Raw genomic sequence first — 20,125 nt, forward strand, 5'->3', positions numbered from 1 at the left:
CTACCCTCAGGTTTAGCTGAGGCTCATCCAGCTCCCCATCCTCCTCTGTGTCCATAAAGACAAGCCAACCGAGTGAGCACGGTGTGGCAAAGGCTTAGCCCTCTGAGGGCAGGGCTGTGTCCCTGTCCCCCAGCCCAGAAGCCTGCCTTGGGTCCTGGGTGGCAGGTTTGTCAGGGGGACAGGGGCTGGGAGCTGTGCATTTTGGGACGCTGCAAACGGATTGCTTTATCTCTGTGGAGCAGACTAGCCCAACCCAGGCAGAACCGTGTAGAGAACCCAAAGAGACCTCACTGTAACATGCTTAGAGAGGACTCAGTACAGTTTAACACCTCTGATGCATGGACGCTTTCACTTTAAATGCCATTAGAAAGGTGTAAAGGTAACCTCTAACAACGCCCGTCGTTCCCTATACAGTGAATTGAGGGCTAGGACTCATAATATCCAGCACCCAAGGGTGCTGTACACATTATGCTTAGACCCTACTAAATCTGTTGAAGGTTAACCAGTATTCAAGTCAGAAAGTGCGGTGGACAAGGTGTTGCTACCAGCCAGTTCAATACACTGGGCGAGAGATGCCGGAGGGCCTTGCATGCCCTTCTGAGATCTGGGAGAGGCTGGACATTTGAGCAGGGCCAGGATGCCTCCCTCGGCCACCCCCCGTTTGTGCTGGGGCGGGCACCGCCAGAGGAGGCTGCGGGAGGCTTGCAGGGCCAGGGTCTCTAGGGGCAAGCTTTAGGGCGGACAGTGCTCGGGGGCAGTGCTCGGGGAGCTGCTCGTCCCCCGCGGCGAGCAAACGCTCCCGCCAGACGCTCTACACAGTAAAATGCTCTGGGACACAAATGCTCGGGAGCCGACGTGATAGAGCCGGAGAGCCCTGGGGCTGTGGGCTTGGCATCGCCCCTGCCCGTGCCCCCGAGCCCCCTCCGAAACCCCGGCTCCAGGGCGCCTGCTCCGGGAACACATGGCCGGGGTCGGCCCGGCTGGGCTTCAGCCCTGAGCATCCCCCGCTGTGCGCAGCACTCGCGTCCTGGCTCCCGCTCCTGCCCGGCTGGGCACGTGCCAAAGCCGCCCCCCAGCCAGAGCCCTTCCGAGGCATCCTCGAGCATGCACTGCACCGCAGCCCGCCAGCCCTTCCACCCCGGTGTATCCAGGAGAAGGCAGCCCGGGCTCTTTATGCGGAGGGCTCAGGGCACTTATTTAGCATCACCAGGGCCATCCAGCCCTTCACATCTCAGAGCGCTTTCTGGCCCGTGGGTGGTGATTGGGGCCACTTTTCCCCACTCAATGCTCCTTGCTGATGTAGAAGTCTTCCTTGCCGCTGCACGAGCCTCTCGGCACGGAGGGGACCTTCAGCTACCTTGTTCTCAGTGGTGGCAAACGACAGAATAAGGGGCAATGGTCTCAAACTGCAGCAAGGGAGGTTTAGCTTGGATATTAGGAAACATTCTCACCAGGAGGGTGGTGAAGCACTGGAACAGGTTCCCTAGGGAGGTGGTGCAGTCTCCATCCTTGGAGGTTTTTAAGACTTGGTTAGACAAAGATTTGGCTGGGATGATCTAGCAAGGGACGGTCCTGCTTTGAGCAGGCGGTTGGACTAGATGACCTCCTGAGGTCCCTTTCAGCCCTAACTTCCTGTGATTCTATGATTCTATGACCCTGTTTTTCCCTGTGAGTGACTACAGCTGACTCTAGTGTCAATGTTTGTTGGCTGGATGGTACCCTACTGAGAATCTGAAATGGCAGAACTGTTCCACTGGCATGGCCAAAACCAGGGCCAATGCGTAGGGGGTACACGTGGGTGCACATGCACCCCTTGAGCATGGCAGTGTAACCCCTTTGGGTGGTTGCGGCTTGCCACCCTGCTGCTGACACAACTGGCAGTGTTTGCAGGCAGTCAGCAATCCCCACTGGCCACTGCCATCGCTGTTGGCGGTGCCTGTGGGTGGTCGCCTACCCTTCTCCCCCACTCATGGCTGCTGTGCTCTCACCGTTGCCGCCGCACTTCTGCCACTGCCAGCTCAGTTGTGCCCCCCCAGTCACTGGGGGCATGCACCATTCATGGCCAAAACAGGGCTCTCTTGGCACCTGGCTTGGCATACACTGGTGTATAAAAAACTTATTTTACTTCTAGGGCAGCAGTTGCCAAACTCTGACAGATCATGCACCACCAATTTAAAATGATACAACTTTAAGTACCACCAGCAAATGTTTCAGTTCAGCCTTAAGTACCACCAGCAAAGTTTGTCATATAAAGTAATTTAAAAAAAATCTGTTAATGAGTACCACAGACAGGTTGCCTGTGTACCACTCGTAATACCCTTACCACAGTTTGGGATCCACTGTTCTAGGGTCTTATTTATTGCCTGCTACTCCAAGGTCTGTGTCAAGGACTCTGAACAAGCAATGAAACACAGTTTGTATTGCATAACGCAGAATCGTTCTCTCCCTCCCTGTGACCATATCAGGCAGAAAGTAGGGTAGCACCTCAGAGACTAACTCACAGAATCATACAGAAGTAGGGTTGGAAGTGACTTCCAGATCCAACCTGAGGCAGGGATCATCCCTATCTAAACCATCCCATACAAACCATACATAATCTAAACTCTGCATGAGACTACCATCAGTCCTGACCCAACATAGACCTAACCTACCACAGGTAAATCAGGGGAACCATGTTCAGAAATGCAGAACTTTTTGTTCTTCACATATTATGACTGTTTCATGACCATATTATAATCACTTATCTATAAATAGGCTTCCCATTGTGAGTCCATGATTTTTATTCTGAATAAATGTTCTATTGTTTAAAAGTACTTTAACAGATCCCTAGCATGGTTAGTTGCTTTAGCAGTGTTATCTAGTATGGTCTGATAGCTGGTATATACCCTGGTGCATATATACAGTATACATACAAGTATACACTGGTGTATAGTCTCTCTTTTTTCTTCTCTGTCAAAATAAATCCTCAGAAGGTCAGAACAGCAACTCTCATTCTGGCCAATTACAGAATCATGCTATAATTTAGAATGCTAATAAGTTTTTAATGCCTCAAGGGCTTCAGGTAACAGCATCTATAGGGTTGGTACCATAAATACCCCTATCTTGAAAATAAGAAATAAACATATATGTTCTTATACAAAATAAACATATATGTTCCTTTACCATTGCAGATTGTACAGCACTATCAAGGAAATGAAAATCCAATTGCAACTTTTGTTGAGCACCTACCCTGTTGGAAATAAGAATATTCTGAACTTTTGAGATTATTTGGGAGAGACCAACTGCAATAGAGATTATTACACAACCTGAACCCAAGCTCTAAACAACATGAATACATCACTTCTTTCCTCTTTTGTGAATCATTCTCTCTACTTGAATTTTTCTCAGAACTCCAGAATCCTACACTTTGAAGATGAAGATTGCCATGTACCTTTGGCCATGGTCTTCACCTTGGCCCTGGCTTATGGAGCTGTGATTATTCTGGGAGTCTCTGGGAATCTGGCCTTGATTATCATCATCTTAAAACAAAAGGAGATGCGCAATGTTACAAACATCCTTATTGTCAACCTTTCGTTCTCAGATCTTTTAGTAACCATCATGTGTCTTCCCTTCACTTTTGTATACACTTTAATGGACCACTGGATTTTTGGAGAGGCCATGTGCAAGCTAAATCCTTTTGTGCAGTGTGTCTCAATCACAGTTTCAGTTTTCTCTTTGGTCCTCATTGCTATTGAACGCCATCAGCTGATCATCAACCCCAGAGGGTGGAGGCCAAACAACAGACATGCCTACATAGGAATTGCTGCCATCTGGATTCTAGCTATGGCTTCCTCTTTGCCTTTCATGATGTATCATGTATTAACGGATGAACCCTTTAGAAACATAACAATCGATGAATATAAGGACAAATATGTATGTTTAGACTTGTTCCCTTTTGACTCTGTCAGGCTTTCTTATACCACATCCCTTTTGGTGATACAGTATTTTGGACCACTTTGTTTTATATTTATTTGCTACTTAAAGGTAAGACAGATTTTGTTTTGTGCTGTCTGTTTGATTTCTGTTTGTCCCTAGAAGTGTCATTAGGCTAAATGATTCTACAATTTTTTTCCTTGTTGTTGTTGACTTTTGTTTCCTGCAGATATACATACGCTTGAAAAGAAGGAACAACATGATGGACAAGATGAGAGACAATAAGTACAGGTCTACTGAAACGAAAAGGATCAACATCATGCTGATCTCTATTGTGGTTGCATTTGCTGTCTGTTGGCTGCCCCTTACCATCTTCAATATTGTGTTTGACTGGAATCATGAAATTCTACCTGTTGCTACCTGCAGCCACAATTTGTTATTCTTGATCTGCCATCTCACAGCTATGATCTCCACCTGTGTAAACCCTATTTTTTATGGGTTTCTCAACAAGAACTTCCAGCGGGACTTACAGTTTTTATTTCATTTTTGTGATTTCCGCTCCAGGGATGAGGATTATGAGACTATAGCTATGTCTACCATGCACACAGACGTTTCAAAAACCTCCTTGAAGCAAGCAAGCCCAGTCGCATTTAAAAAAATTAATAATCTTGATGATGATGAAAAAATATAAGCCCCCCTAGTCCCAGACTTTTGGCAGTATGATCATGAGTAAAGTGGGTTCAAGGACAAAGCACAATCCTGTAACAAAAAGGGTGATGCTTTTCTTTTTTTCAAGGAAATCTAATTGTTGTCACTTCGAAATTATATGCTGTGATTTTTTTCCTTTTTAGTTGCTTTAATGTTCACAGCAATTACATTTGTATCACATTATAAGAGAGACTTGGACCTGTTTCTACTTAGGCTGTTTATCAACTGTCTTTTTTTCTGTTTCTTTGTGCAGTTATGCACTTCTGCACTCAAAATTATCTATTGTATTTATTAAAAAGGAATATTTCTCAACAGTGTGACTATATATAAATCCACTGGAAACAATATGGGTTGAATAAGGCTATCACTAAAGAAGATACATACTTTGGCATAAAATTAGGTCATTCGCATTTGAAGAGGGCTTTTTTATTGGGGTTTTTGTTTCTGTTTTTGTTCTTTATCTAGCTTTTGAGTTTTGTTAAATAAAGCCCTATCAGAATAACCAGACTGAGAATGCCTCTTTAAACCTGTAAAAAAGTAAATGGTAACAATCATTTGCACTGTTTAAAGAGATAATTTGAGTACTAATCACTTAGGAGCAAAGAGAAGATTAGGAGCCAAAATCTGCTTCTGTTGGGCAAAATCTAATAATTCTGATCCACAGGCAAGAAATATTGTGGGTGGCATCTTTCATTGGACCAGCTGTATAGCTGGGATAAAGTTAGGTAAGCTTTTGAAAGATACCACCCAAAAAATCCTTGCCTCTCACATATTCTTGGACCATCACACAGTTACAACATCGCTCTCAAGCTACCATAACATGGTAAATCCAGAGTAATTTCACTGACTGCCCAAAAAACACCAGATACACAAAAGCAGAAACAAGCTCTTATTTTTGCCTTAGATTTTAACCTATTACTGCTGGTTTTATTAGTACAGATGTTTTCAATTTCCATTAGAAGACAAAAACAATTCTCTTCATTGGCAGCACCTAGAAAATAGGGACTGCGAAGATGAATTTACCACCAGTCCAAGGCCTATGGACCCACATGAATCCTACATAACAGTAGGATGCCATCCTCTTCTGTGGATGCTAACTAGGATTGATGTGCTGGTCCTCAGAACATGCTGGAATTTCACCCTCAAAGAATACGATGAAAATCATATCCAACAGTAAAAAAAATATGTTGGTATTGGCTATCTGAAGCTTTTAATTGTATTTAGTTTATGTTAATAATGTCTAATCATATTATGCCCCAGATAAAATGATAAGGGACCTCCAAGACAATGGAGGGATTTATCAAGATTTGCATAATTGTCAATGAGGGTTGTTTGTATTGATACTTACCCGACACCCATTTATTTGTGATCAAAGATGTTTTCATCCTTCCAGTCCACTCAAAATCTGCCCATATGTGCCCTGTACAGTTCTCTATATTATAACATTTTCAAAAGCTTATCAACCTTTAGTCTATAGAATAAAGAAAAACAGGGCTTGATCTTCAGTTGATGTAAAGTCATGTAGAGTGGAGTAAATGGAACAATAACAATATTTACCAGCAGGGGTTCTATTCCCTAAAATGTATTGCTATAAATCTATGCCTAGCCAAGTAATCAGCTGTTTCGTAAAATAGAGGGTCCTGGCTTAAGGTTCCATTAATCCATTCTGGTAGTGGAAGGGGATTTTAAAGAAGGTGCAACTGTAAATGTGGCATAAATGAGGATGGAGCTTAGTATCTCTAAATGAAAAAGATCTCAAAGTGTTAATTCAACATACCCAAAATCTGATTGGGATACCTGCCTCGGAAATGAAAATATTTTGTTTGGCTGATGATTAAAAAGTAAAAACTGTGCCTTGTGAAGTTTTATAAGTAGTGTATGATGTAGAATATTAAGGTAATGTAGCTTAGTACTGTATTATAATTCCTTGTACTTATTTGGGGATCATTTCTTTAAAGCTGGCATTTCTATTTTGGAAGGCATAGAGCCAAATATAGTACATTAAATATATTAAGAAAGGAGCACTTTGCTTTAGGAACTGGGCCCCTTTGATGTGTTGTAAGTCTTTCTTTTCTTACATAGTTTTCTTGGTGGGATGTTGCCAATGTGTAACCAAGAAGCTCCAGCAAATATTTCCCCTTTATGTGCAATGGATGAACATTTTCACAGATGAAAACAATGCACAACTAAAAATATACCCATGTTCTTTTCTCCCCATTTTAGGAAAAACTATAAAGGAAGCAGAAGTACTTGGCAAGTTAACATATTAATCTACTTTCTAAGCTGCATGCTGGGGCACCTGTGCACTAGCACAAACCTGTTCAAAATCTGTCACGGTCTTGACAGGAAGATTTCCAGAAATGTTAACTTATTTCCCATGCCAGTCATTTATTATAATTGATGGAGGTTTGACTGAGGTCACATTACCCCTGATGGTTGTAACAACCTCTTGAAGCCATTGACAGTAAAGCAGACCTAAGGCTGTTCTATCTTCTGCTAAGAACCAGTTTGCTGCAAGGCTAGCTTAGGGTCCTCTGTATTCTTTTCCTCTTCTAAGATCATGGTGCCACCTTCAGCCTCAGGTGACTGCATAACCCAGCACATTTTTCAGGAACAGAATAATAGTACCAGTCTGATATATGGTATCTGAGAATGGTAGTGAGAAATGAACTGCAGGGGCAGGCTCCTCCACTGAGGAAATGTATTTGGAAACTTCTGATAACATCTGCAAAATGGAACACTTCAGCGGTAAAGGCTTTGCCTCTTCAGGTGCATTTTTATGAGCAGCAGGGATCAAACTAATCTTTTTTAGGGTTGGGTGATTTGACATTAGCATCACATGAGGAAATCACATCCATGGACGACAGGGAAATCAACCTGACCTTTCCTCAAGAAACTCCTACTCCAGGACATCATCAATTCTCTTCTTCAGTGTCAGGTTCCCTCCCATGCCCCCACATTCTGGACTTACCAAATTCCTTTGTATGCTAGCCAGTGCTACAGTGTCATGCTGTGCATATACACTCCTCAGTTTAATTTCTCATTTATTAAAAAAAATCATTCCATTTTGATGTTTCTTCTTTTAAGTACTCTCCTGTTCCTTCTCCAGTCCCAGTCCATGTTGATGCCTATCCAAAATTTCCTGAAAACTGCTTTGCTTCCAAATTTCAGTCTAGACAGAAATTTTATTGAAAGAGAGACAGACAAGAGATTCATATGCCACTTTTACTACTTATTCATTTATGTACAGTGCATATAAAACCAAACTTCAATTACAAATTGAATTATTTAATAAAAACCTGTCAGCTTCCTTTTGATCAGTTCTCTGTATCTTAAACTTTATCTTCTCTACAACAAGTATTTTTGCTTTTTTTGGAACATGTTTATGTTTGATCTCCAATAAACTATAATCATATTGGTATACCAATTTATTAGAGAGCTGGGGCCATACTAGTATTTTCATAGTCCTTTTCTCAGTGTATCTCTTGGTTCGTCTGACTGTTGTGCATTCTAGAATGTAGTTTCCAGGTCTTTATAAAGAAGGCTAGTGGGTATGAAAGTTAAAAAGGAATCATTGTATTGGTGCTTGGGGCTTTTGTGTTGTTTTATTACTTTGTTTTGCTTTGGTTTTGCTTTTTTTTTTTTGCTCCCCTGCTACTGTTGCAATGAAAAAAAACCCCTTGGTATTGGGTGCATGACTAGACTGTATTTTGTGGTTATTGACTAGAAAAGCAAAACCAGTTCTCTGATGTTAATCCCCTGGAATACAACCTTGAATTAGGTTTAAACCCAGAGAAAAAAATCTGCCCTACTTCACTTATCTGTGCTTCATGACTGGCCTTTTAAAGGTTAGCAGCTTAAGTATTTGATGCTAAAATCTTACAATTAAGGCCCTGTTCAGCAAGGTACAAAAGCACAACTGATTGGACTATTCCTCTGCTTAAAATATATACCTAAGTGATCCTCAACCAGGGTGCCATGGTATTCTAGGCTTTGTGAAACCCTTTATAGGGTGCTGCAGGGTGCCACACATAAGTAGCATTAATTTTGCAAACACCTATAGTATACATAATTCACAAGGTAAACCCTGAGTTTTAAAATAGGAATTCATAATATCATAAACATTCAAATTTGTTGTGGTCTTTCTGAGTTTTTTGCAACAAAAGAATTGTCCTATTATATTTTTTGTATGCAAGACATACATGAAAGCTAAGAGATGGCATTTTCTAAGGTGCCTCATGTTTAATGAGGTCTGATTTGAGTTTATAAAGATTGAGAACCACTGACTTAATTCCTTTTAGTGTTATTGTCAAAAGACTTCAGTTGGCCATTAGGATCAGCCACCGCTACAAAGAAGCTACTTAAAACCAGAGTAGCATTGTTAACAAGGAAGATCCCATTTTATTTTACATATAACTATTTTTTATTTAAAGATTATTATAAGGCCTGGCTGTTCAGGCCCACAGGCTAAAGGATGCAAGCTGAAGACATAATGGATAACGAATATCAACTAATTCCAGTTCAGGACATGTAATCAATTCTTATTAACAATATATAGTTCTTAGTTAAAATATCAACATTTTAATTATAAAAATTAGGTTCCAGGACTAAATTGCTATTCTACCTGTTTTTCTAACTTCAGCTGCTCAAAAAAGAAAGCACCTGATAAATATTATACATACTTACTACTAGAAGTGTTAGCAAAATGAATCCTAACATCAAAGCTTGATTATGATCTAAATGCAGTGCACTACACTTACATCTATTCCTGTTTAGTAATACCCGAATTTCTTAAGTCATTATTAAATAGGAATAGGCTATTGAAACAGATTTCTTTTTGGATTATTGTATATGGAGTAAGTTCAGCACGTGCAGTTGAGATCAGGATTTAGGCCTGCAGCCCAGTGTCTAATATCTGCGGTTATTTTTTTGATCCAGGACTTTAGTTCAGACCTAGTTCTGATTCTGAAGGGTGAGAAAAATCAAAGAAATAAGAAAGCTGGATTTTACCTTTATTATTCTTACAGCATATGTAATAGTACAGAATTTATTCTTTGATAACACCCGTGGTTTCTGCAGATGAAATAAGTTCCATTGATTGGAGGGGGTGGAAAGGGAAGAGACACTAAATTATAGTCAGATGATAAGTTGACAGTTCCCTTCTTGACTAAAGGATATAGATCAAAATCAGGACTGAGAGTTCTACCATATTTCTTTTATTTCTACATTATTTAACATTATTTGCCAATTTGTGTTGAAAAAATAAAAACCTGAGCCATTATCATTTTATGTTAGAAAGTAAGACTTTTTACAAATTGTGTTGCATTGCAAATATATGCAATGTCATACTACTTAGGAAGAAAAACTGTGCCAGCTCACATCCGTAGTCCCCTACTTTGCCTGTGGCACAAGTTGATTCATATTAAATAAAATTTTTCTGCCAAAAATTACATTACAGATGATGAATTAAAAAAGATTCAAGATTAGGGCTATTGATTTATTTTTAATGCCATTGGACCAGAGCTTCCAAAGAAACCACATAAAAGATTTTAGACTCTAGTACTGGAAAGCACTGGTATGCTTAAATCCATCTCTCTTAAGGCAGTACATAAATATGTGCCATAAGCAACAGTTTGTATTTAAGACTTGTTCTGAATATAAATGCTTTCCTAAACTGGGGACTCATATTGTATCATATGTTTTACAAAACCAAGACAGAATAGGATTTACTTTCACACAGCTCATAACATTTACACCATATTGTACCATTTACTTTCATTGAATCTTTGTGGGTACACCTGGCTAAGAGCAAAATACTCAGAACGATCAAGTTGATCTTAAAATATTTGCACCAAAAGTGTCTACTTCAGCTTGTAACACAGGCATTATTTGTGCTTTTGCCTCTGATTGCCTTTTAATCTACCACCTGTTATAGAAATTTAGAACTGAACTTGATGAACCAAAGGGTTCTATGATACTGTGTTCTTCTGCCACAAAGGAAAACAACTATATCTGACCATATCAATTTTGAAGGACAGAAAAAAAATCAGCAGAACAAAAGTTATAGATAAGGCTATTGCCTTTAGATACGTTAAATATTGCAGTTTTGAGATACATACTTGAAGACTGAAAAGCAGTATGTATTGAGGGCAATAAGGTAAATGGTGAACAAGTATGAATAAAGTGTGATCTGTTTCTCTGCTGCTCCATTTTCAGAAAAGGGATAGCCTCACAACTGCCAAGACAACTGAAAATATATTAGGATTTTCTGTGTTTTACTGGACTCAAGAAAAGTGCATGCTTTTAGCACTGTCCATAAAATATACTCTGCATTCTGTCCTTCACACCTCAAATCTGTACTCTTTTACTTTCACACAGCATGGAGAAACTCTTCCTATGACAGAGAGTGAAAACCCTGAATTCTCCCTTCTTTCCTCTGTTTTCATTCCCACTGATAACAAATAGCCCTTGTTACCCTCAAACTTAATGTTACAACAAGCTGAGTCATTTTTATTTTGGTGGTTTCTTTTCTTCATAATGAACGGTCTCTCAGGTGTTCCTGGGAAGAGCTTCAGCTTTTGGCTTTGAATCTTTTGTCTTGTATATTTCAATATACTGATTGCGAGTTTGGTTATTTCTGTGGAAGAGCTCTTGGGGAGAAATTTGGTGGAGAAACTTGATGGAGAAATTTGACTTTGGAAAGAAAATATATCTGTTAGGCCTTCTGCTGTTATTATTTTGTCTTTTGATTCTTTGTCTTTTCTTCTCAAGAAAGGTAGCATAGGAACAAGTTTACTTACCTATAGTTTTCATGTCTGTATGTGTTCATTATCTTGTTTTTATGGTATCTGCATCAATATTTGACAATAAACAGTCTTTCCTATTTATCTAGATCTAGCAAATACTGCATTTTGACAATGTTAATGCCTAGAAAAGGCCTGTTCTTTATTTTTCTGCCTTGAAGACTGGAAGAACGTGCATTTAAACCCTGATTCAGCAAGTTACTTTAGTATCCCTCTTGTTTTGAGTACAAGTCATCCCATTGACACTCCTCATGTATTCATGGTTATTCTGGTGCTAAAGCACTTTGCAGAATTGGGACCTTAGGACATTTATAGATGTGCTCTGGGAGGTGGAGGGGGTGCTTTAATTAGTGAGCCACACTAATTAAAAGCATCTGAGCATTGCATGTACCAGCATCCTTGTGCTGAAAAAATGGCAGCAGGGCACATTGAACTAAAACTCGTTAGTCCAAAGTGCCCCGCTACCATTTTTCAGCATGGTGATGCTGATACGCATGATGCTGGAGTCTGCTGGAACATGTTAATTTCCGTGATTAATCAAGTCTGCTCCAATGCACTGGATTTATAGCATGTCAGAGTAGCCTCCATGCACATGTATAAGAGCCCCTAGTTCCTAATTCAACGGCCACTAATTTCAGTGAGCTTTGAATTAGACCCTTTTTTCAAGCCACAGTAAGATGTAGCTATATGTTAGCAAATATGCTGCTTAGCGAGTGTGAGAATGACTTGACCCCAACAATTTCAAGTGCTTTAGAGATGTACTTCCACACGGCTCCCATGGTACTTCTAGAACAGTGAATCCCAAAGTGTGTGCCTTGGCATGCTAGTGTGCTGTGAGAGCGGTGGAAGTGTGTGGTGAAAAATGAGGCTTTATCAGTAATAGCTCCAGTCCTCATAGTTTCCCACAAATCCATAAATTTGGCAGTGGAGGAGCAGTGTCAATTTACACTGCCACTGTTTCCCTGCTGCCAAACACAATGGGATTGAACTCATGGGCCAGATATAGCCATCAGAGTGACCCAGCACCACTCACCTGACTTGTGGGGCCAAAAGGTTGGACACCATTGCTTGTATTACATATGTATTTCACCCACCCACGCACACACGCACGTACGTGCACACTCACACACACACACACTTCTCATTTTTCAGGTGTAAGAGTGAAGAGTGTTTTCAATTTTAATTTAGAAAAAAGTGTGCCCCTGGTATCAAAAGTTTGGGGAACACTGATTTGGAGAGTCTGGGAATTATGCTATACAGCTATACTTTTTTCCTTTCCATACCCTCACTCTCCACTTGATATATCTTTTGCTGCTGCCTTTCGCTCAATGAAACAAAAAATAATGTCATGGGTTTTAGTACCATGTATTTTTCTTGACGTGATTTTAAGTCAAAAGCATTTTTCAGAGCTATCTGGTTTACTGATTTAAATCAATGTGCATCAGCAGATATTTGGAAGAAATGCACTAGCTCTCCTGAGTGGAGATTTAGTTTCTGACAGATGTACATTTTTGAAGTTTTATCTTTAACCAGAGAGCATATTTCTTAATTATTATTATTACTATGGTTTTTTTATTTTGTAATAATTATGATTTATAACATCTGGAGAGAATTATTTCCATTTCAAATGTATCCCATACTGTAGTAAATGTCTTCCCATGCAGGTATTACTGATTTCACTAACAGCAATGCTTCCTATAAATCAAACTTCAGCAACCACAGAACAGCAACAGTGTGATAAAGAATATTGGTCTCTGGACTCCCAGAAAGCCAGACCTCCTCATTTTACAGAGGGTACTCTGCTCCCATGGGTTATTTAATGAGCTGTAGTCCAATGCATTTTTCTTAACAAAACTGTAAGTCAAATACATCTGCCAAAATTACTGGGCTTGGTAATTTAAACCAGTTTGCTTCAGTGGAGACTTGGAAGAGATGCATTCACACTCCTGAATGCATTTTTGGATCCTGGCCATTTTGCTTCCTGGTCTCACTAGAGGTGTAACTAGAAATGTTGTCATCTGGAGTGTGGGGGTGCGGGTGTGAAGGGGAGAGGGAAGCAAGTGCCTACTTGCCCACGCAGGAGCTGCTGCAGTTGTGTTAGAGGCACAGACTTCTGCTGCCTCATAGCAAGCTTCCTGAATAGGGGCTGCCATACCCGTGTGGGTTCCCTGAGGGCTACAGTTCCGGTACCACCTCTGATTGGTACCTGGAGCTAGTGCCCTTCTCCAGGCTATGCTATTGGGTCTCACTGTAGTGGTCTTACATTTTTGTTAACTCCCATGACTTTGCTGGATTTAGTTCTTTTCAAAACAGAACCTGTTAACGAGGCTAGACTAGGATCAGACCTATGGTATTGATTTTACTTGTACAGATATGAAGTGTTGCTCACAGGGTCTGTCATTTTTTGTTTATATAGCACCTTGTTGTTCTAGCTTAATGATACTAATTTAATGATTAGTATAATTGAATATGATTTCAATATTAATTAAATTATGATTATAAGGGATTATAATGGTGCATGTTTATAGCAATTTTAATCGTATTGTTGTCCTTTCCTCTTGAACACTGGGTTCATGCTTCTTATTCCTTCTCAGACCCCTTGCCTCCATTTGACTGCTGGTGTGACTTGGACTTCCAACACTTGTCAGGAGGAGACGTCCAGCTTATCATTGAATCTTCCCTGGAATTCGATTGAATATATCAAACTGGAATGGACAATCATAGTTCAACAGCAACATTTTATTTTCAAACATGCCATGAGCATCACAGACTCTAGAGTGGCTCCAAAAGTCATTTTAATTTCATGTACACAGTAAATGTGTAGAGTTAATTGATGCTGGTTTAACCAAGACCAGAATTTGATGACCTCACCCCAATTTCATTACAGTATTTCTGTGCCTGTCCATTTCCATTTACGTACATTAATGTTTTATCAACTTAGTAAAAGGATAATACAGCTTATGGACAAGAGAGATGTGTACTTATTGTGTTATAAATGATCCAAGTCATGTAGGTTAGGTACAGACATTCAAAAAGCCCAAGGCAGATTCAATCTTAGCTACCTAGTTTTCTGTAAGCGGCATAGTTTAGATCAGTAGTGAACAGAACACACATTCTCTGTTTGGTGGGAAAGGCAAATCTTAGACTGGGCTCTGCCATTTTTAAACCAATATGTGTGTGCAGAACTTCTGTTTTGTTATGGGTTTAGACTGGTTTCCAATTGTTTATATTAGGAAAAGTATAATGTAGGTACCTGGGCACAGCGATTTTCCCAGGAAAAATCAGGAGTGAAACTACACCAGTGAAAGTTCTACTGGTAGATGTAGTGTTTTACAGGGTAGCTGTTAACTCAAGGCAAGCGGGTTATTACTTGCTCCCTTGTGAAGTGGCAAGGAGCTGTAGTAACTGTATCCTGCCTCCTCTTACTCTGGGATACCTGCTCATCTGTCTGTTCTGAAACTCAGCGGGCATGTCTATATATGCACATTTACTGCACAGTAACTGAAAATTAATCTGCAGTATGGGCACACATCTACACACGCACACCTGTACTGAGCAGTAGCTAAGGCGACTTACCTCAGCTTCTGCACAAATTTGATACCTGCATCATGCAGGTATCAAATTTATGCCCGATTAGTTACTGTGCAGTAATGCACATGTGGACACCTTACTGCTCAGTAACACTGTGTGTGTGGACTGACATTAGTCCCAAATCAGTCCACACAGCATTACTGTGCTTTAATGGCTGCACATGTAGACGCCAGCCTAAAAAACGCTTATTACACAGTAAGTTATGGCACAGTAAATTCACATGTAGATGCTCCTAGTGTAATTTAAAGTTACACAGGTGTAAACATGCCATGTGTCCATGCTCTGAGCTAAATGGTACAGCTCTTTAATGTGGACCTGAAGTATATAACTTCCAGTGAGTGGTAGAGGTGTTACATTTGGTCTTTGGGCATAAGAAAGATGTACAGCCACCTGAAGGAACACTTCCTCCCCCAGAGGCTGAAAGATTCTCTGTTAACTTTTTAAAGGGCTTTTTGTTTTTTATTCTAGGAAGGTACTCAAAAGCAATTTGATTTGTTGGCAGTTTTCACTGGGTTTATTAAAGCCTGTATTCTTCACATGCAGTTTTCTTTTCATAACTTAGCTCTAGGAGTGTCTTAGCTTCTAGATGAATTATTCTATGTCAAAACTATAGACACACAAATCTCTCAAAGTTAAAGTAATTTTTGTCAAAACTCTTGATTATTTGAACAGTAAAATCTACTTTTCTAAGACTGTTAGACAGAAAAACCACTTGCCAGTGAGGGTGCTGACAGCACAAATTATTCTTTTGTAGCTTCAAAGCCGACTACATTTTAAGCAGTGCTGATTGCACTAATATACATTTCTTGCCAAGTAAGGTATATAAAAAGAGTTTACAGATATAAGAAACAGTTATTCCTGATGAAGAAATGTAGCATTATTGGATGCATAATAAAGGCACAAACATTATTGATATGTTTTTCTAAAGATTCCTACTAGCCATGTCAGAAACCACTATTTTTTATTAGATTTCTGTAGATATTTTGCTGATAACTGGGCAAACCTACTTTGAATATAATTACAACTGGGGAGGGGTCGGGGGGGGGCAGAGGAGGGAGGAGAATAATCTCTGACCAAAAATGATATGTTACCTGTTTAAAAAAAAGCAACACATTTTCCATATTTTTTTATGATATGTTAAGAGAGGTCTGGGCAGGTAGAAGGAATGGGAGGGTTACAGATGAAACAGTGTTTCTGACTAGCTGAAGAGAAACACTGGATTGAACTTACATTTTTTTGAAGTACCCACATATTAATTGAAATTTGTGCCACCATTTTGAGGATCTCTAAACACCCTGAGTTGTAGGTCTTTCTGGTAGTTGCTCTGCTATTGATAGACCTAGGGTTCTGAACTCCATCTCCCATAATCACCTAAGATGCCTCCAGGCACAGCCTACCTTTATTAAACACCTGCACCACACTTACTTAAATGTGTTTGATTTTTGCTGCAGGCAGCAGCAGTGGAGCTGAGAGAGATACTGTGTAAAGAACTACCATAGTTCTATTTCAGGCAGACTAAAGGATGAAGAAAAAAATCTGAGTATAATATCAGGGACCTCCACGAGATAAAGTAACACTTGATAACCCACCACCCCCAGGTAAATTTATTAAAAAGTTCCAGGCTTGACTTTCCTTGAGTTTTTTGACAAGGCATGGGAGGTTGTGAAAAGAGGCTGAGCAACATGAGTGCTCTAGTACCCTGGTCATTTTTCACTCGGGCAGCAGGCCAGTTAATTAGCCCCAAACTGGCCCTAGTTAACCTAGGTAAGCCTGACTTATAAACAACAGCCCTTTCAGTATTTAATAGGACAGGTATATTTCCATCTAGTCTTGTCTACTGGTCGGTGACTCATGTGTCCTGTTTACCCCTGGCTCTCTAGGGTCAAACTGACTGCCCACATCCTGACAACATTACACAGGTGACAATATTTTAAATTTAGCAAGAAAAAAAACTACATGTTAACAAAGGGATTAATGACTGACATTTAGCAATGAGATAACATTGATATCTAGCTGATGTCTCTATGCCAATAAAATCCACATTGCAAAGGCAGCTCTGTTGACAGAAGAAGACTTCTGCTGGTTAACTTTCTGTGGTTCAGGGTGTAGCTGGGGATAGTCAACTTCTGTTGGGTCAAACTATCTACAGTCAGGGGACCATCTGTCACAGTTCTGGTGCTGTAATTAAAATGACAGTATTCCCATGGAATAGCCCTAAGATTCACCTGCTGGTAGCTATTAACACCTTTCAGCATGAGAACATCCCAAGTGCGCCACATCATAAAATCTACTATTCAATTCTGTTTGAAGTACTTGTCTCCAAGAAATAATGATGATGCAAGTGTGAGTTTTCACCCATGAAAAGCAGAAGAGCTAGTGAACTACTATAACCCCCTATCAAGGCCCCTTGCATGTGCTAAATTCAAAGATGGATGTTTCTATGAATTCTTTGTAGGTATTGCATCTGGAGAATAGCTATCTGTGCAATAAGTGGAGTGCTGCATAGCAGCATTGAACACTAATGGGAAAATTCTGCTTTCAGGTCTATGGAGGTATATTTAGAAAAGTGCAGCATTCAATGTCGTTTGAGGAATGGATAAAGCCAAGTTTATTTTTGCCAGTTTTTTCTCAACCCTCAAAAGCACAGCAATCTGCATATTTCTGAATATGGATGATGCAAGAGGATGCAAAAAAAAATCTGCAAAACACACAGTAACAAATCAGTTTACTTATAGGGTGGGCTTTGCTTTTCAGAACTTATTGTTTCCAGCTTCATGGATGCAATTCCTATTGATCTCAATAGAAATTGTCTCTGCGTTTCTGAAAGAAGTAATTGACCCACCTTCACAATACACATGATGCTAACAAATTAAGTTTTTCAAGGGGGCCTGTTTTTAAATGGCTGTACACATTGATCCAATATAAAGGTTGGATGATGTTATAGGACTGAATTTTCTTGGATGTGTGTAAAAACAATGCCTGGGTTTATTTGATTTGAATGTGTAAATTCTTCATTTTAATGTGTGTAATTAATCTCAATATACAGTATTCTTAGTATACCCACTTACAGTTTGAAAATGAATGTATTATCAAAAAATTACAGGTACACAAAACTAGTGGTATATACTCTGAATTTTCTTTTAGACACAGAGAAACCTATATATATGGGAACTACTATGTCTAAATGATACATCATGGACTGGATTTATACCTTGTATGTAATTAAAATCCCCAAAGGCTTTGATGGTATTAAAAATGCTAAGTTTTTGACAATTTAAAAATGTCCAAGAAAAATCAATGTTTTTATGGGAAAGGAATACTTTTGTCATGTTCCTGGAAGCAATTTTTTAAAAGAAGGGGTGACATCCCTTGTATCTTGATGAATACCCTTTTACTGAGTAAAGTTATTTTTGATAAAATACAGAAAATATGTATTTGTATTTCTTAGATACAGTTTATGGAGCAATATAACTGAGTCTTCAGGAGGATGCACATGAGGTTGGATATTAGGAAGAATGTTTTCACTATGAGCATGGTCAGCCATCAGAACAGGCTACCCAGAGAGATTGTGGAATCTCTATCCTTACATATTTTTAAGAGTAAAGACAGACACTCGACTGGGATGGTTTAGTCAGGGATGGTCTTGCCTTGAGCAGGTGGGTGGACTATACAACCTCCACAAGCTCCTTCAGCCTTGCCATTCTATGATTATATATGAATGGTAGTTACCTATGGAGCAATATAGGAAAGTATCAGGTATAGTGAGATCCAAAGTTAAGAGTTAATTGTCTCACAACCCTCCTCTTAGCATGTAACTTGAGATACACGCAGTGTATATAGGACTTTATTGGATATTGGGAGTCCTTCTTCTGAGCCTATGAACTGGTAATAGTTCCAAGACATACATTTTCTTTCAGTGGGGGAATGCACTTGGTGCATTACCTTAGTCAAAGCAGGACAGAATACTGATCAAAGATTGTCAAAGATCAAAATCATCCTGCTCCTGTTTTTCCCACTCTGTACTACTCCGTAGTACTTCTCATTGTGGTGCTGATCAGTGCTTATTTTTAGACCTGATGCGAGCCCCTCCCTCCCTTTCCTCCCCCCCCCCCCCCCACCGCCCAGCTTGCAGACTGGGGTCTCAGGATAGGGAGGGAGGAAGGGAGGCTTGAACTGTGCAGCAGGGGGGTAGGGAAAAAAGCTGGATTGGGCAGCCCTGTTCTGCAGTTCCTGGCTGAAATTATCAAGAGGCTGGGGTGGGGGGAAAGGAGCCCCCTGCCACATGGACCTGGGCCAGTTGCCTCCAGACCCCAGCCAGCAAGCTATGGGGAGGCCCTCATGATGGGGGCTCCATTCCACCTCTCCCCCTCTAGCTGCTGCTGACAGTCACCCGATGACAGGAGGGCAGGGCTGGGGAGAGGGGCTGCTCTGGCAGCCTTGTGGGAGGTATGTGGGAGTGCCCCCTGCCTGCTGGCCTTGGCTAGTGCAGGTAGGCAACAAGTCCCCCACCAACTGAACAGTGAATGAGTGTTCAGTTCATTCCCACTTTAACTCATAGCACTCTGAGTAAAGTGCAATAGTGCCAGAGGTTTTTTGAACATCTGTACTTACTTTAACTGTCCCCATGTATTGTATAAGAAGTATATGCATCTACCTTGGGGCTAAGGATTCCGCTAGGTGATAAGGCACCTAACAGGTCCCTTTCTGGATTTAAGGCTGACTAATACACAGGGAGCCAACTGTGTTTTGACTTTAGCATTTTGCTTCACCTGTGTTGTATACTGATTGCTGAAGAAAAAGTGTGTGTGTGGAGGGGGGTAGGGCAGAGGAGCAGGCTAGAGTTGGTTTCTGAAAAATAATTTGCATTCATTGGCAATAATTTCCGTAAATTTCCCTCTAGGCACGAAGGAACTATTTCCTCCCAAAACTGAAAATGGCAAAATAATGAATTTCTCCAGCTGTGTTGTAGGGATGACTTTTTTCAGTTGCAGCAGTCACTTCCTAATTTCCAATCACTTCATTTAATGCTTTAAAGGATTCATGATTCCTTCACAAGTAAAGCAAGAGACAGTATCTTTTAGGGGATTCCAAGAATTTAATTCAACGGGCCA

The 20,125-nt window shown here is 40.3% G+C and overlaps 1 protein-coding gene across 1 annotated transcript in view; it reads left to right on the top strand.

Moving 5' to 3' along the window:
- Positions 1–7,775, top strand: part of NPY1R (neuropeptide Y receptor Y1) — a 10,696-nt gene extending 2,921 nt beyond the window's left edge. Inside the window, exons 2-3 of the mRNA XM_090036259.1 lie at positions 3,171–4,023; positions 4,142–7,775. Of these exons, the coding sequence (XP_089892385.1) occupies positions 3,328–4,023; positions 4,142–4,603 (1,158 nt within the window). The 5' untranslated portion in view covers positions 3,171–3,327 and the 3' untranslated portion in view covers positions 4,604–7,775. The remainder of the gene's footprint in view (positions 1–3,170; positions 4,024–4,141) is intronic.
- The last annotated feature ends 12,350 nt before the right edge of the window (positions 7,776–20,125 follow it).

This window comes from Crocodylus siamensis, chromosome 2 (assembly GCF_052110815.1).
Source record: "Crocodylus siamensis isolate JL-2025a chromosome 2, ASM5211081v1, whole genome shotgun sequence".
NCBI classification, from domain to species: domain Eukaryota; kingdom Metazoa; phylum Chordata; order Crocodylia; family Crocodylidae; genus Crocodylus; species Crocodylus siamensis.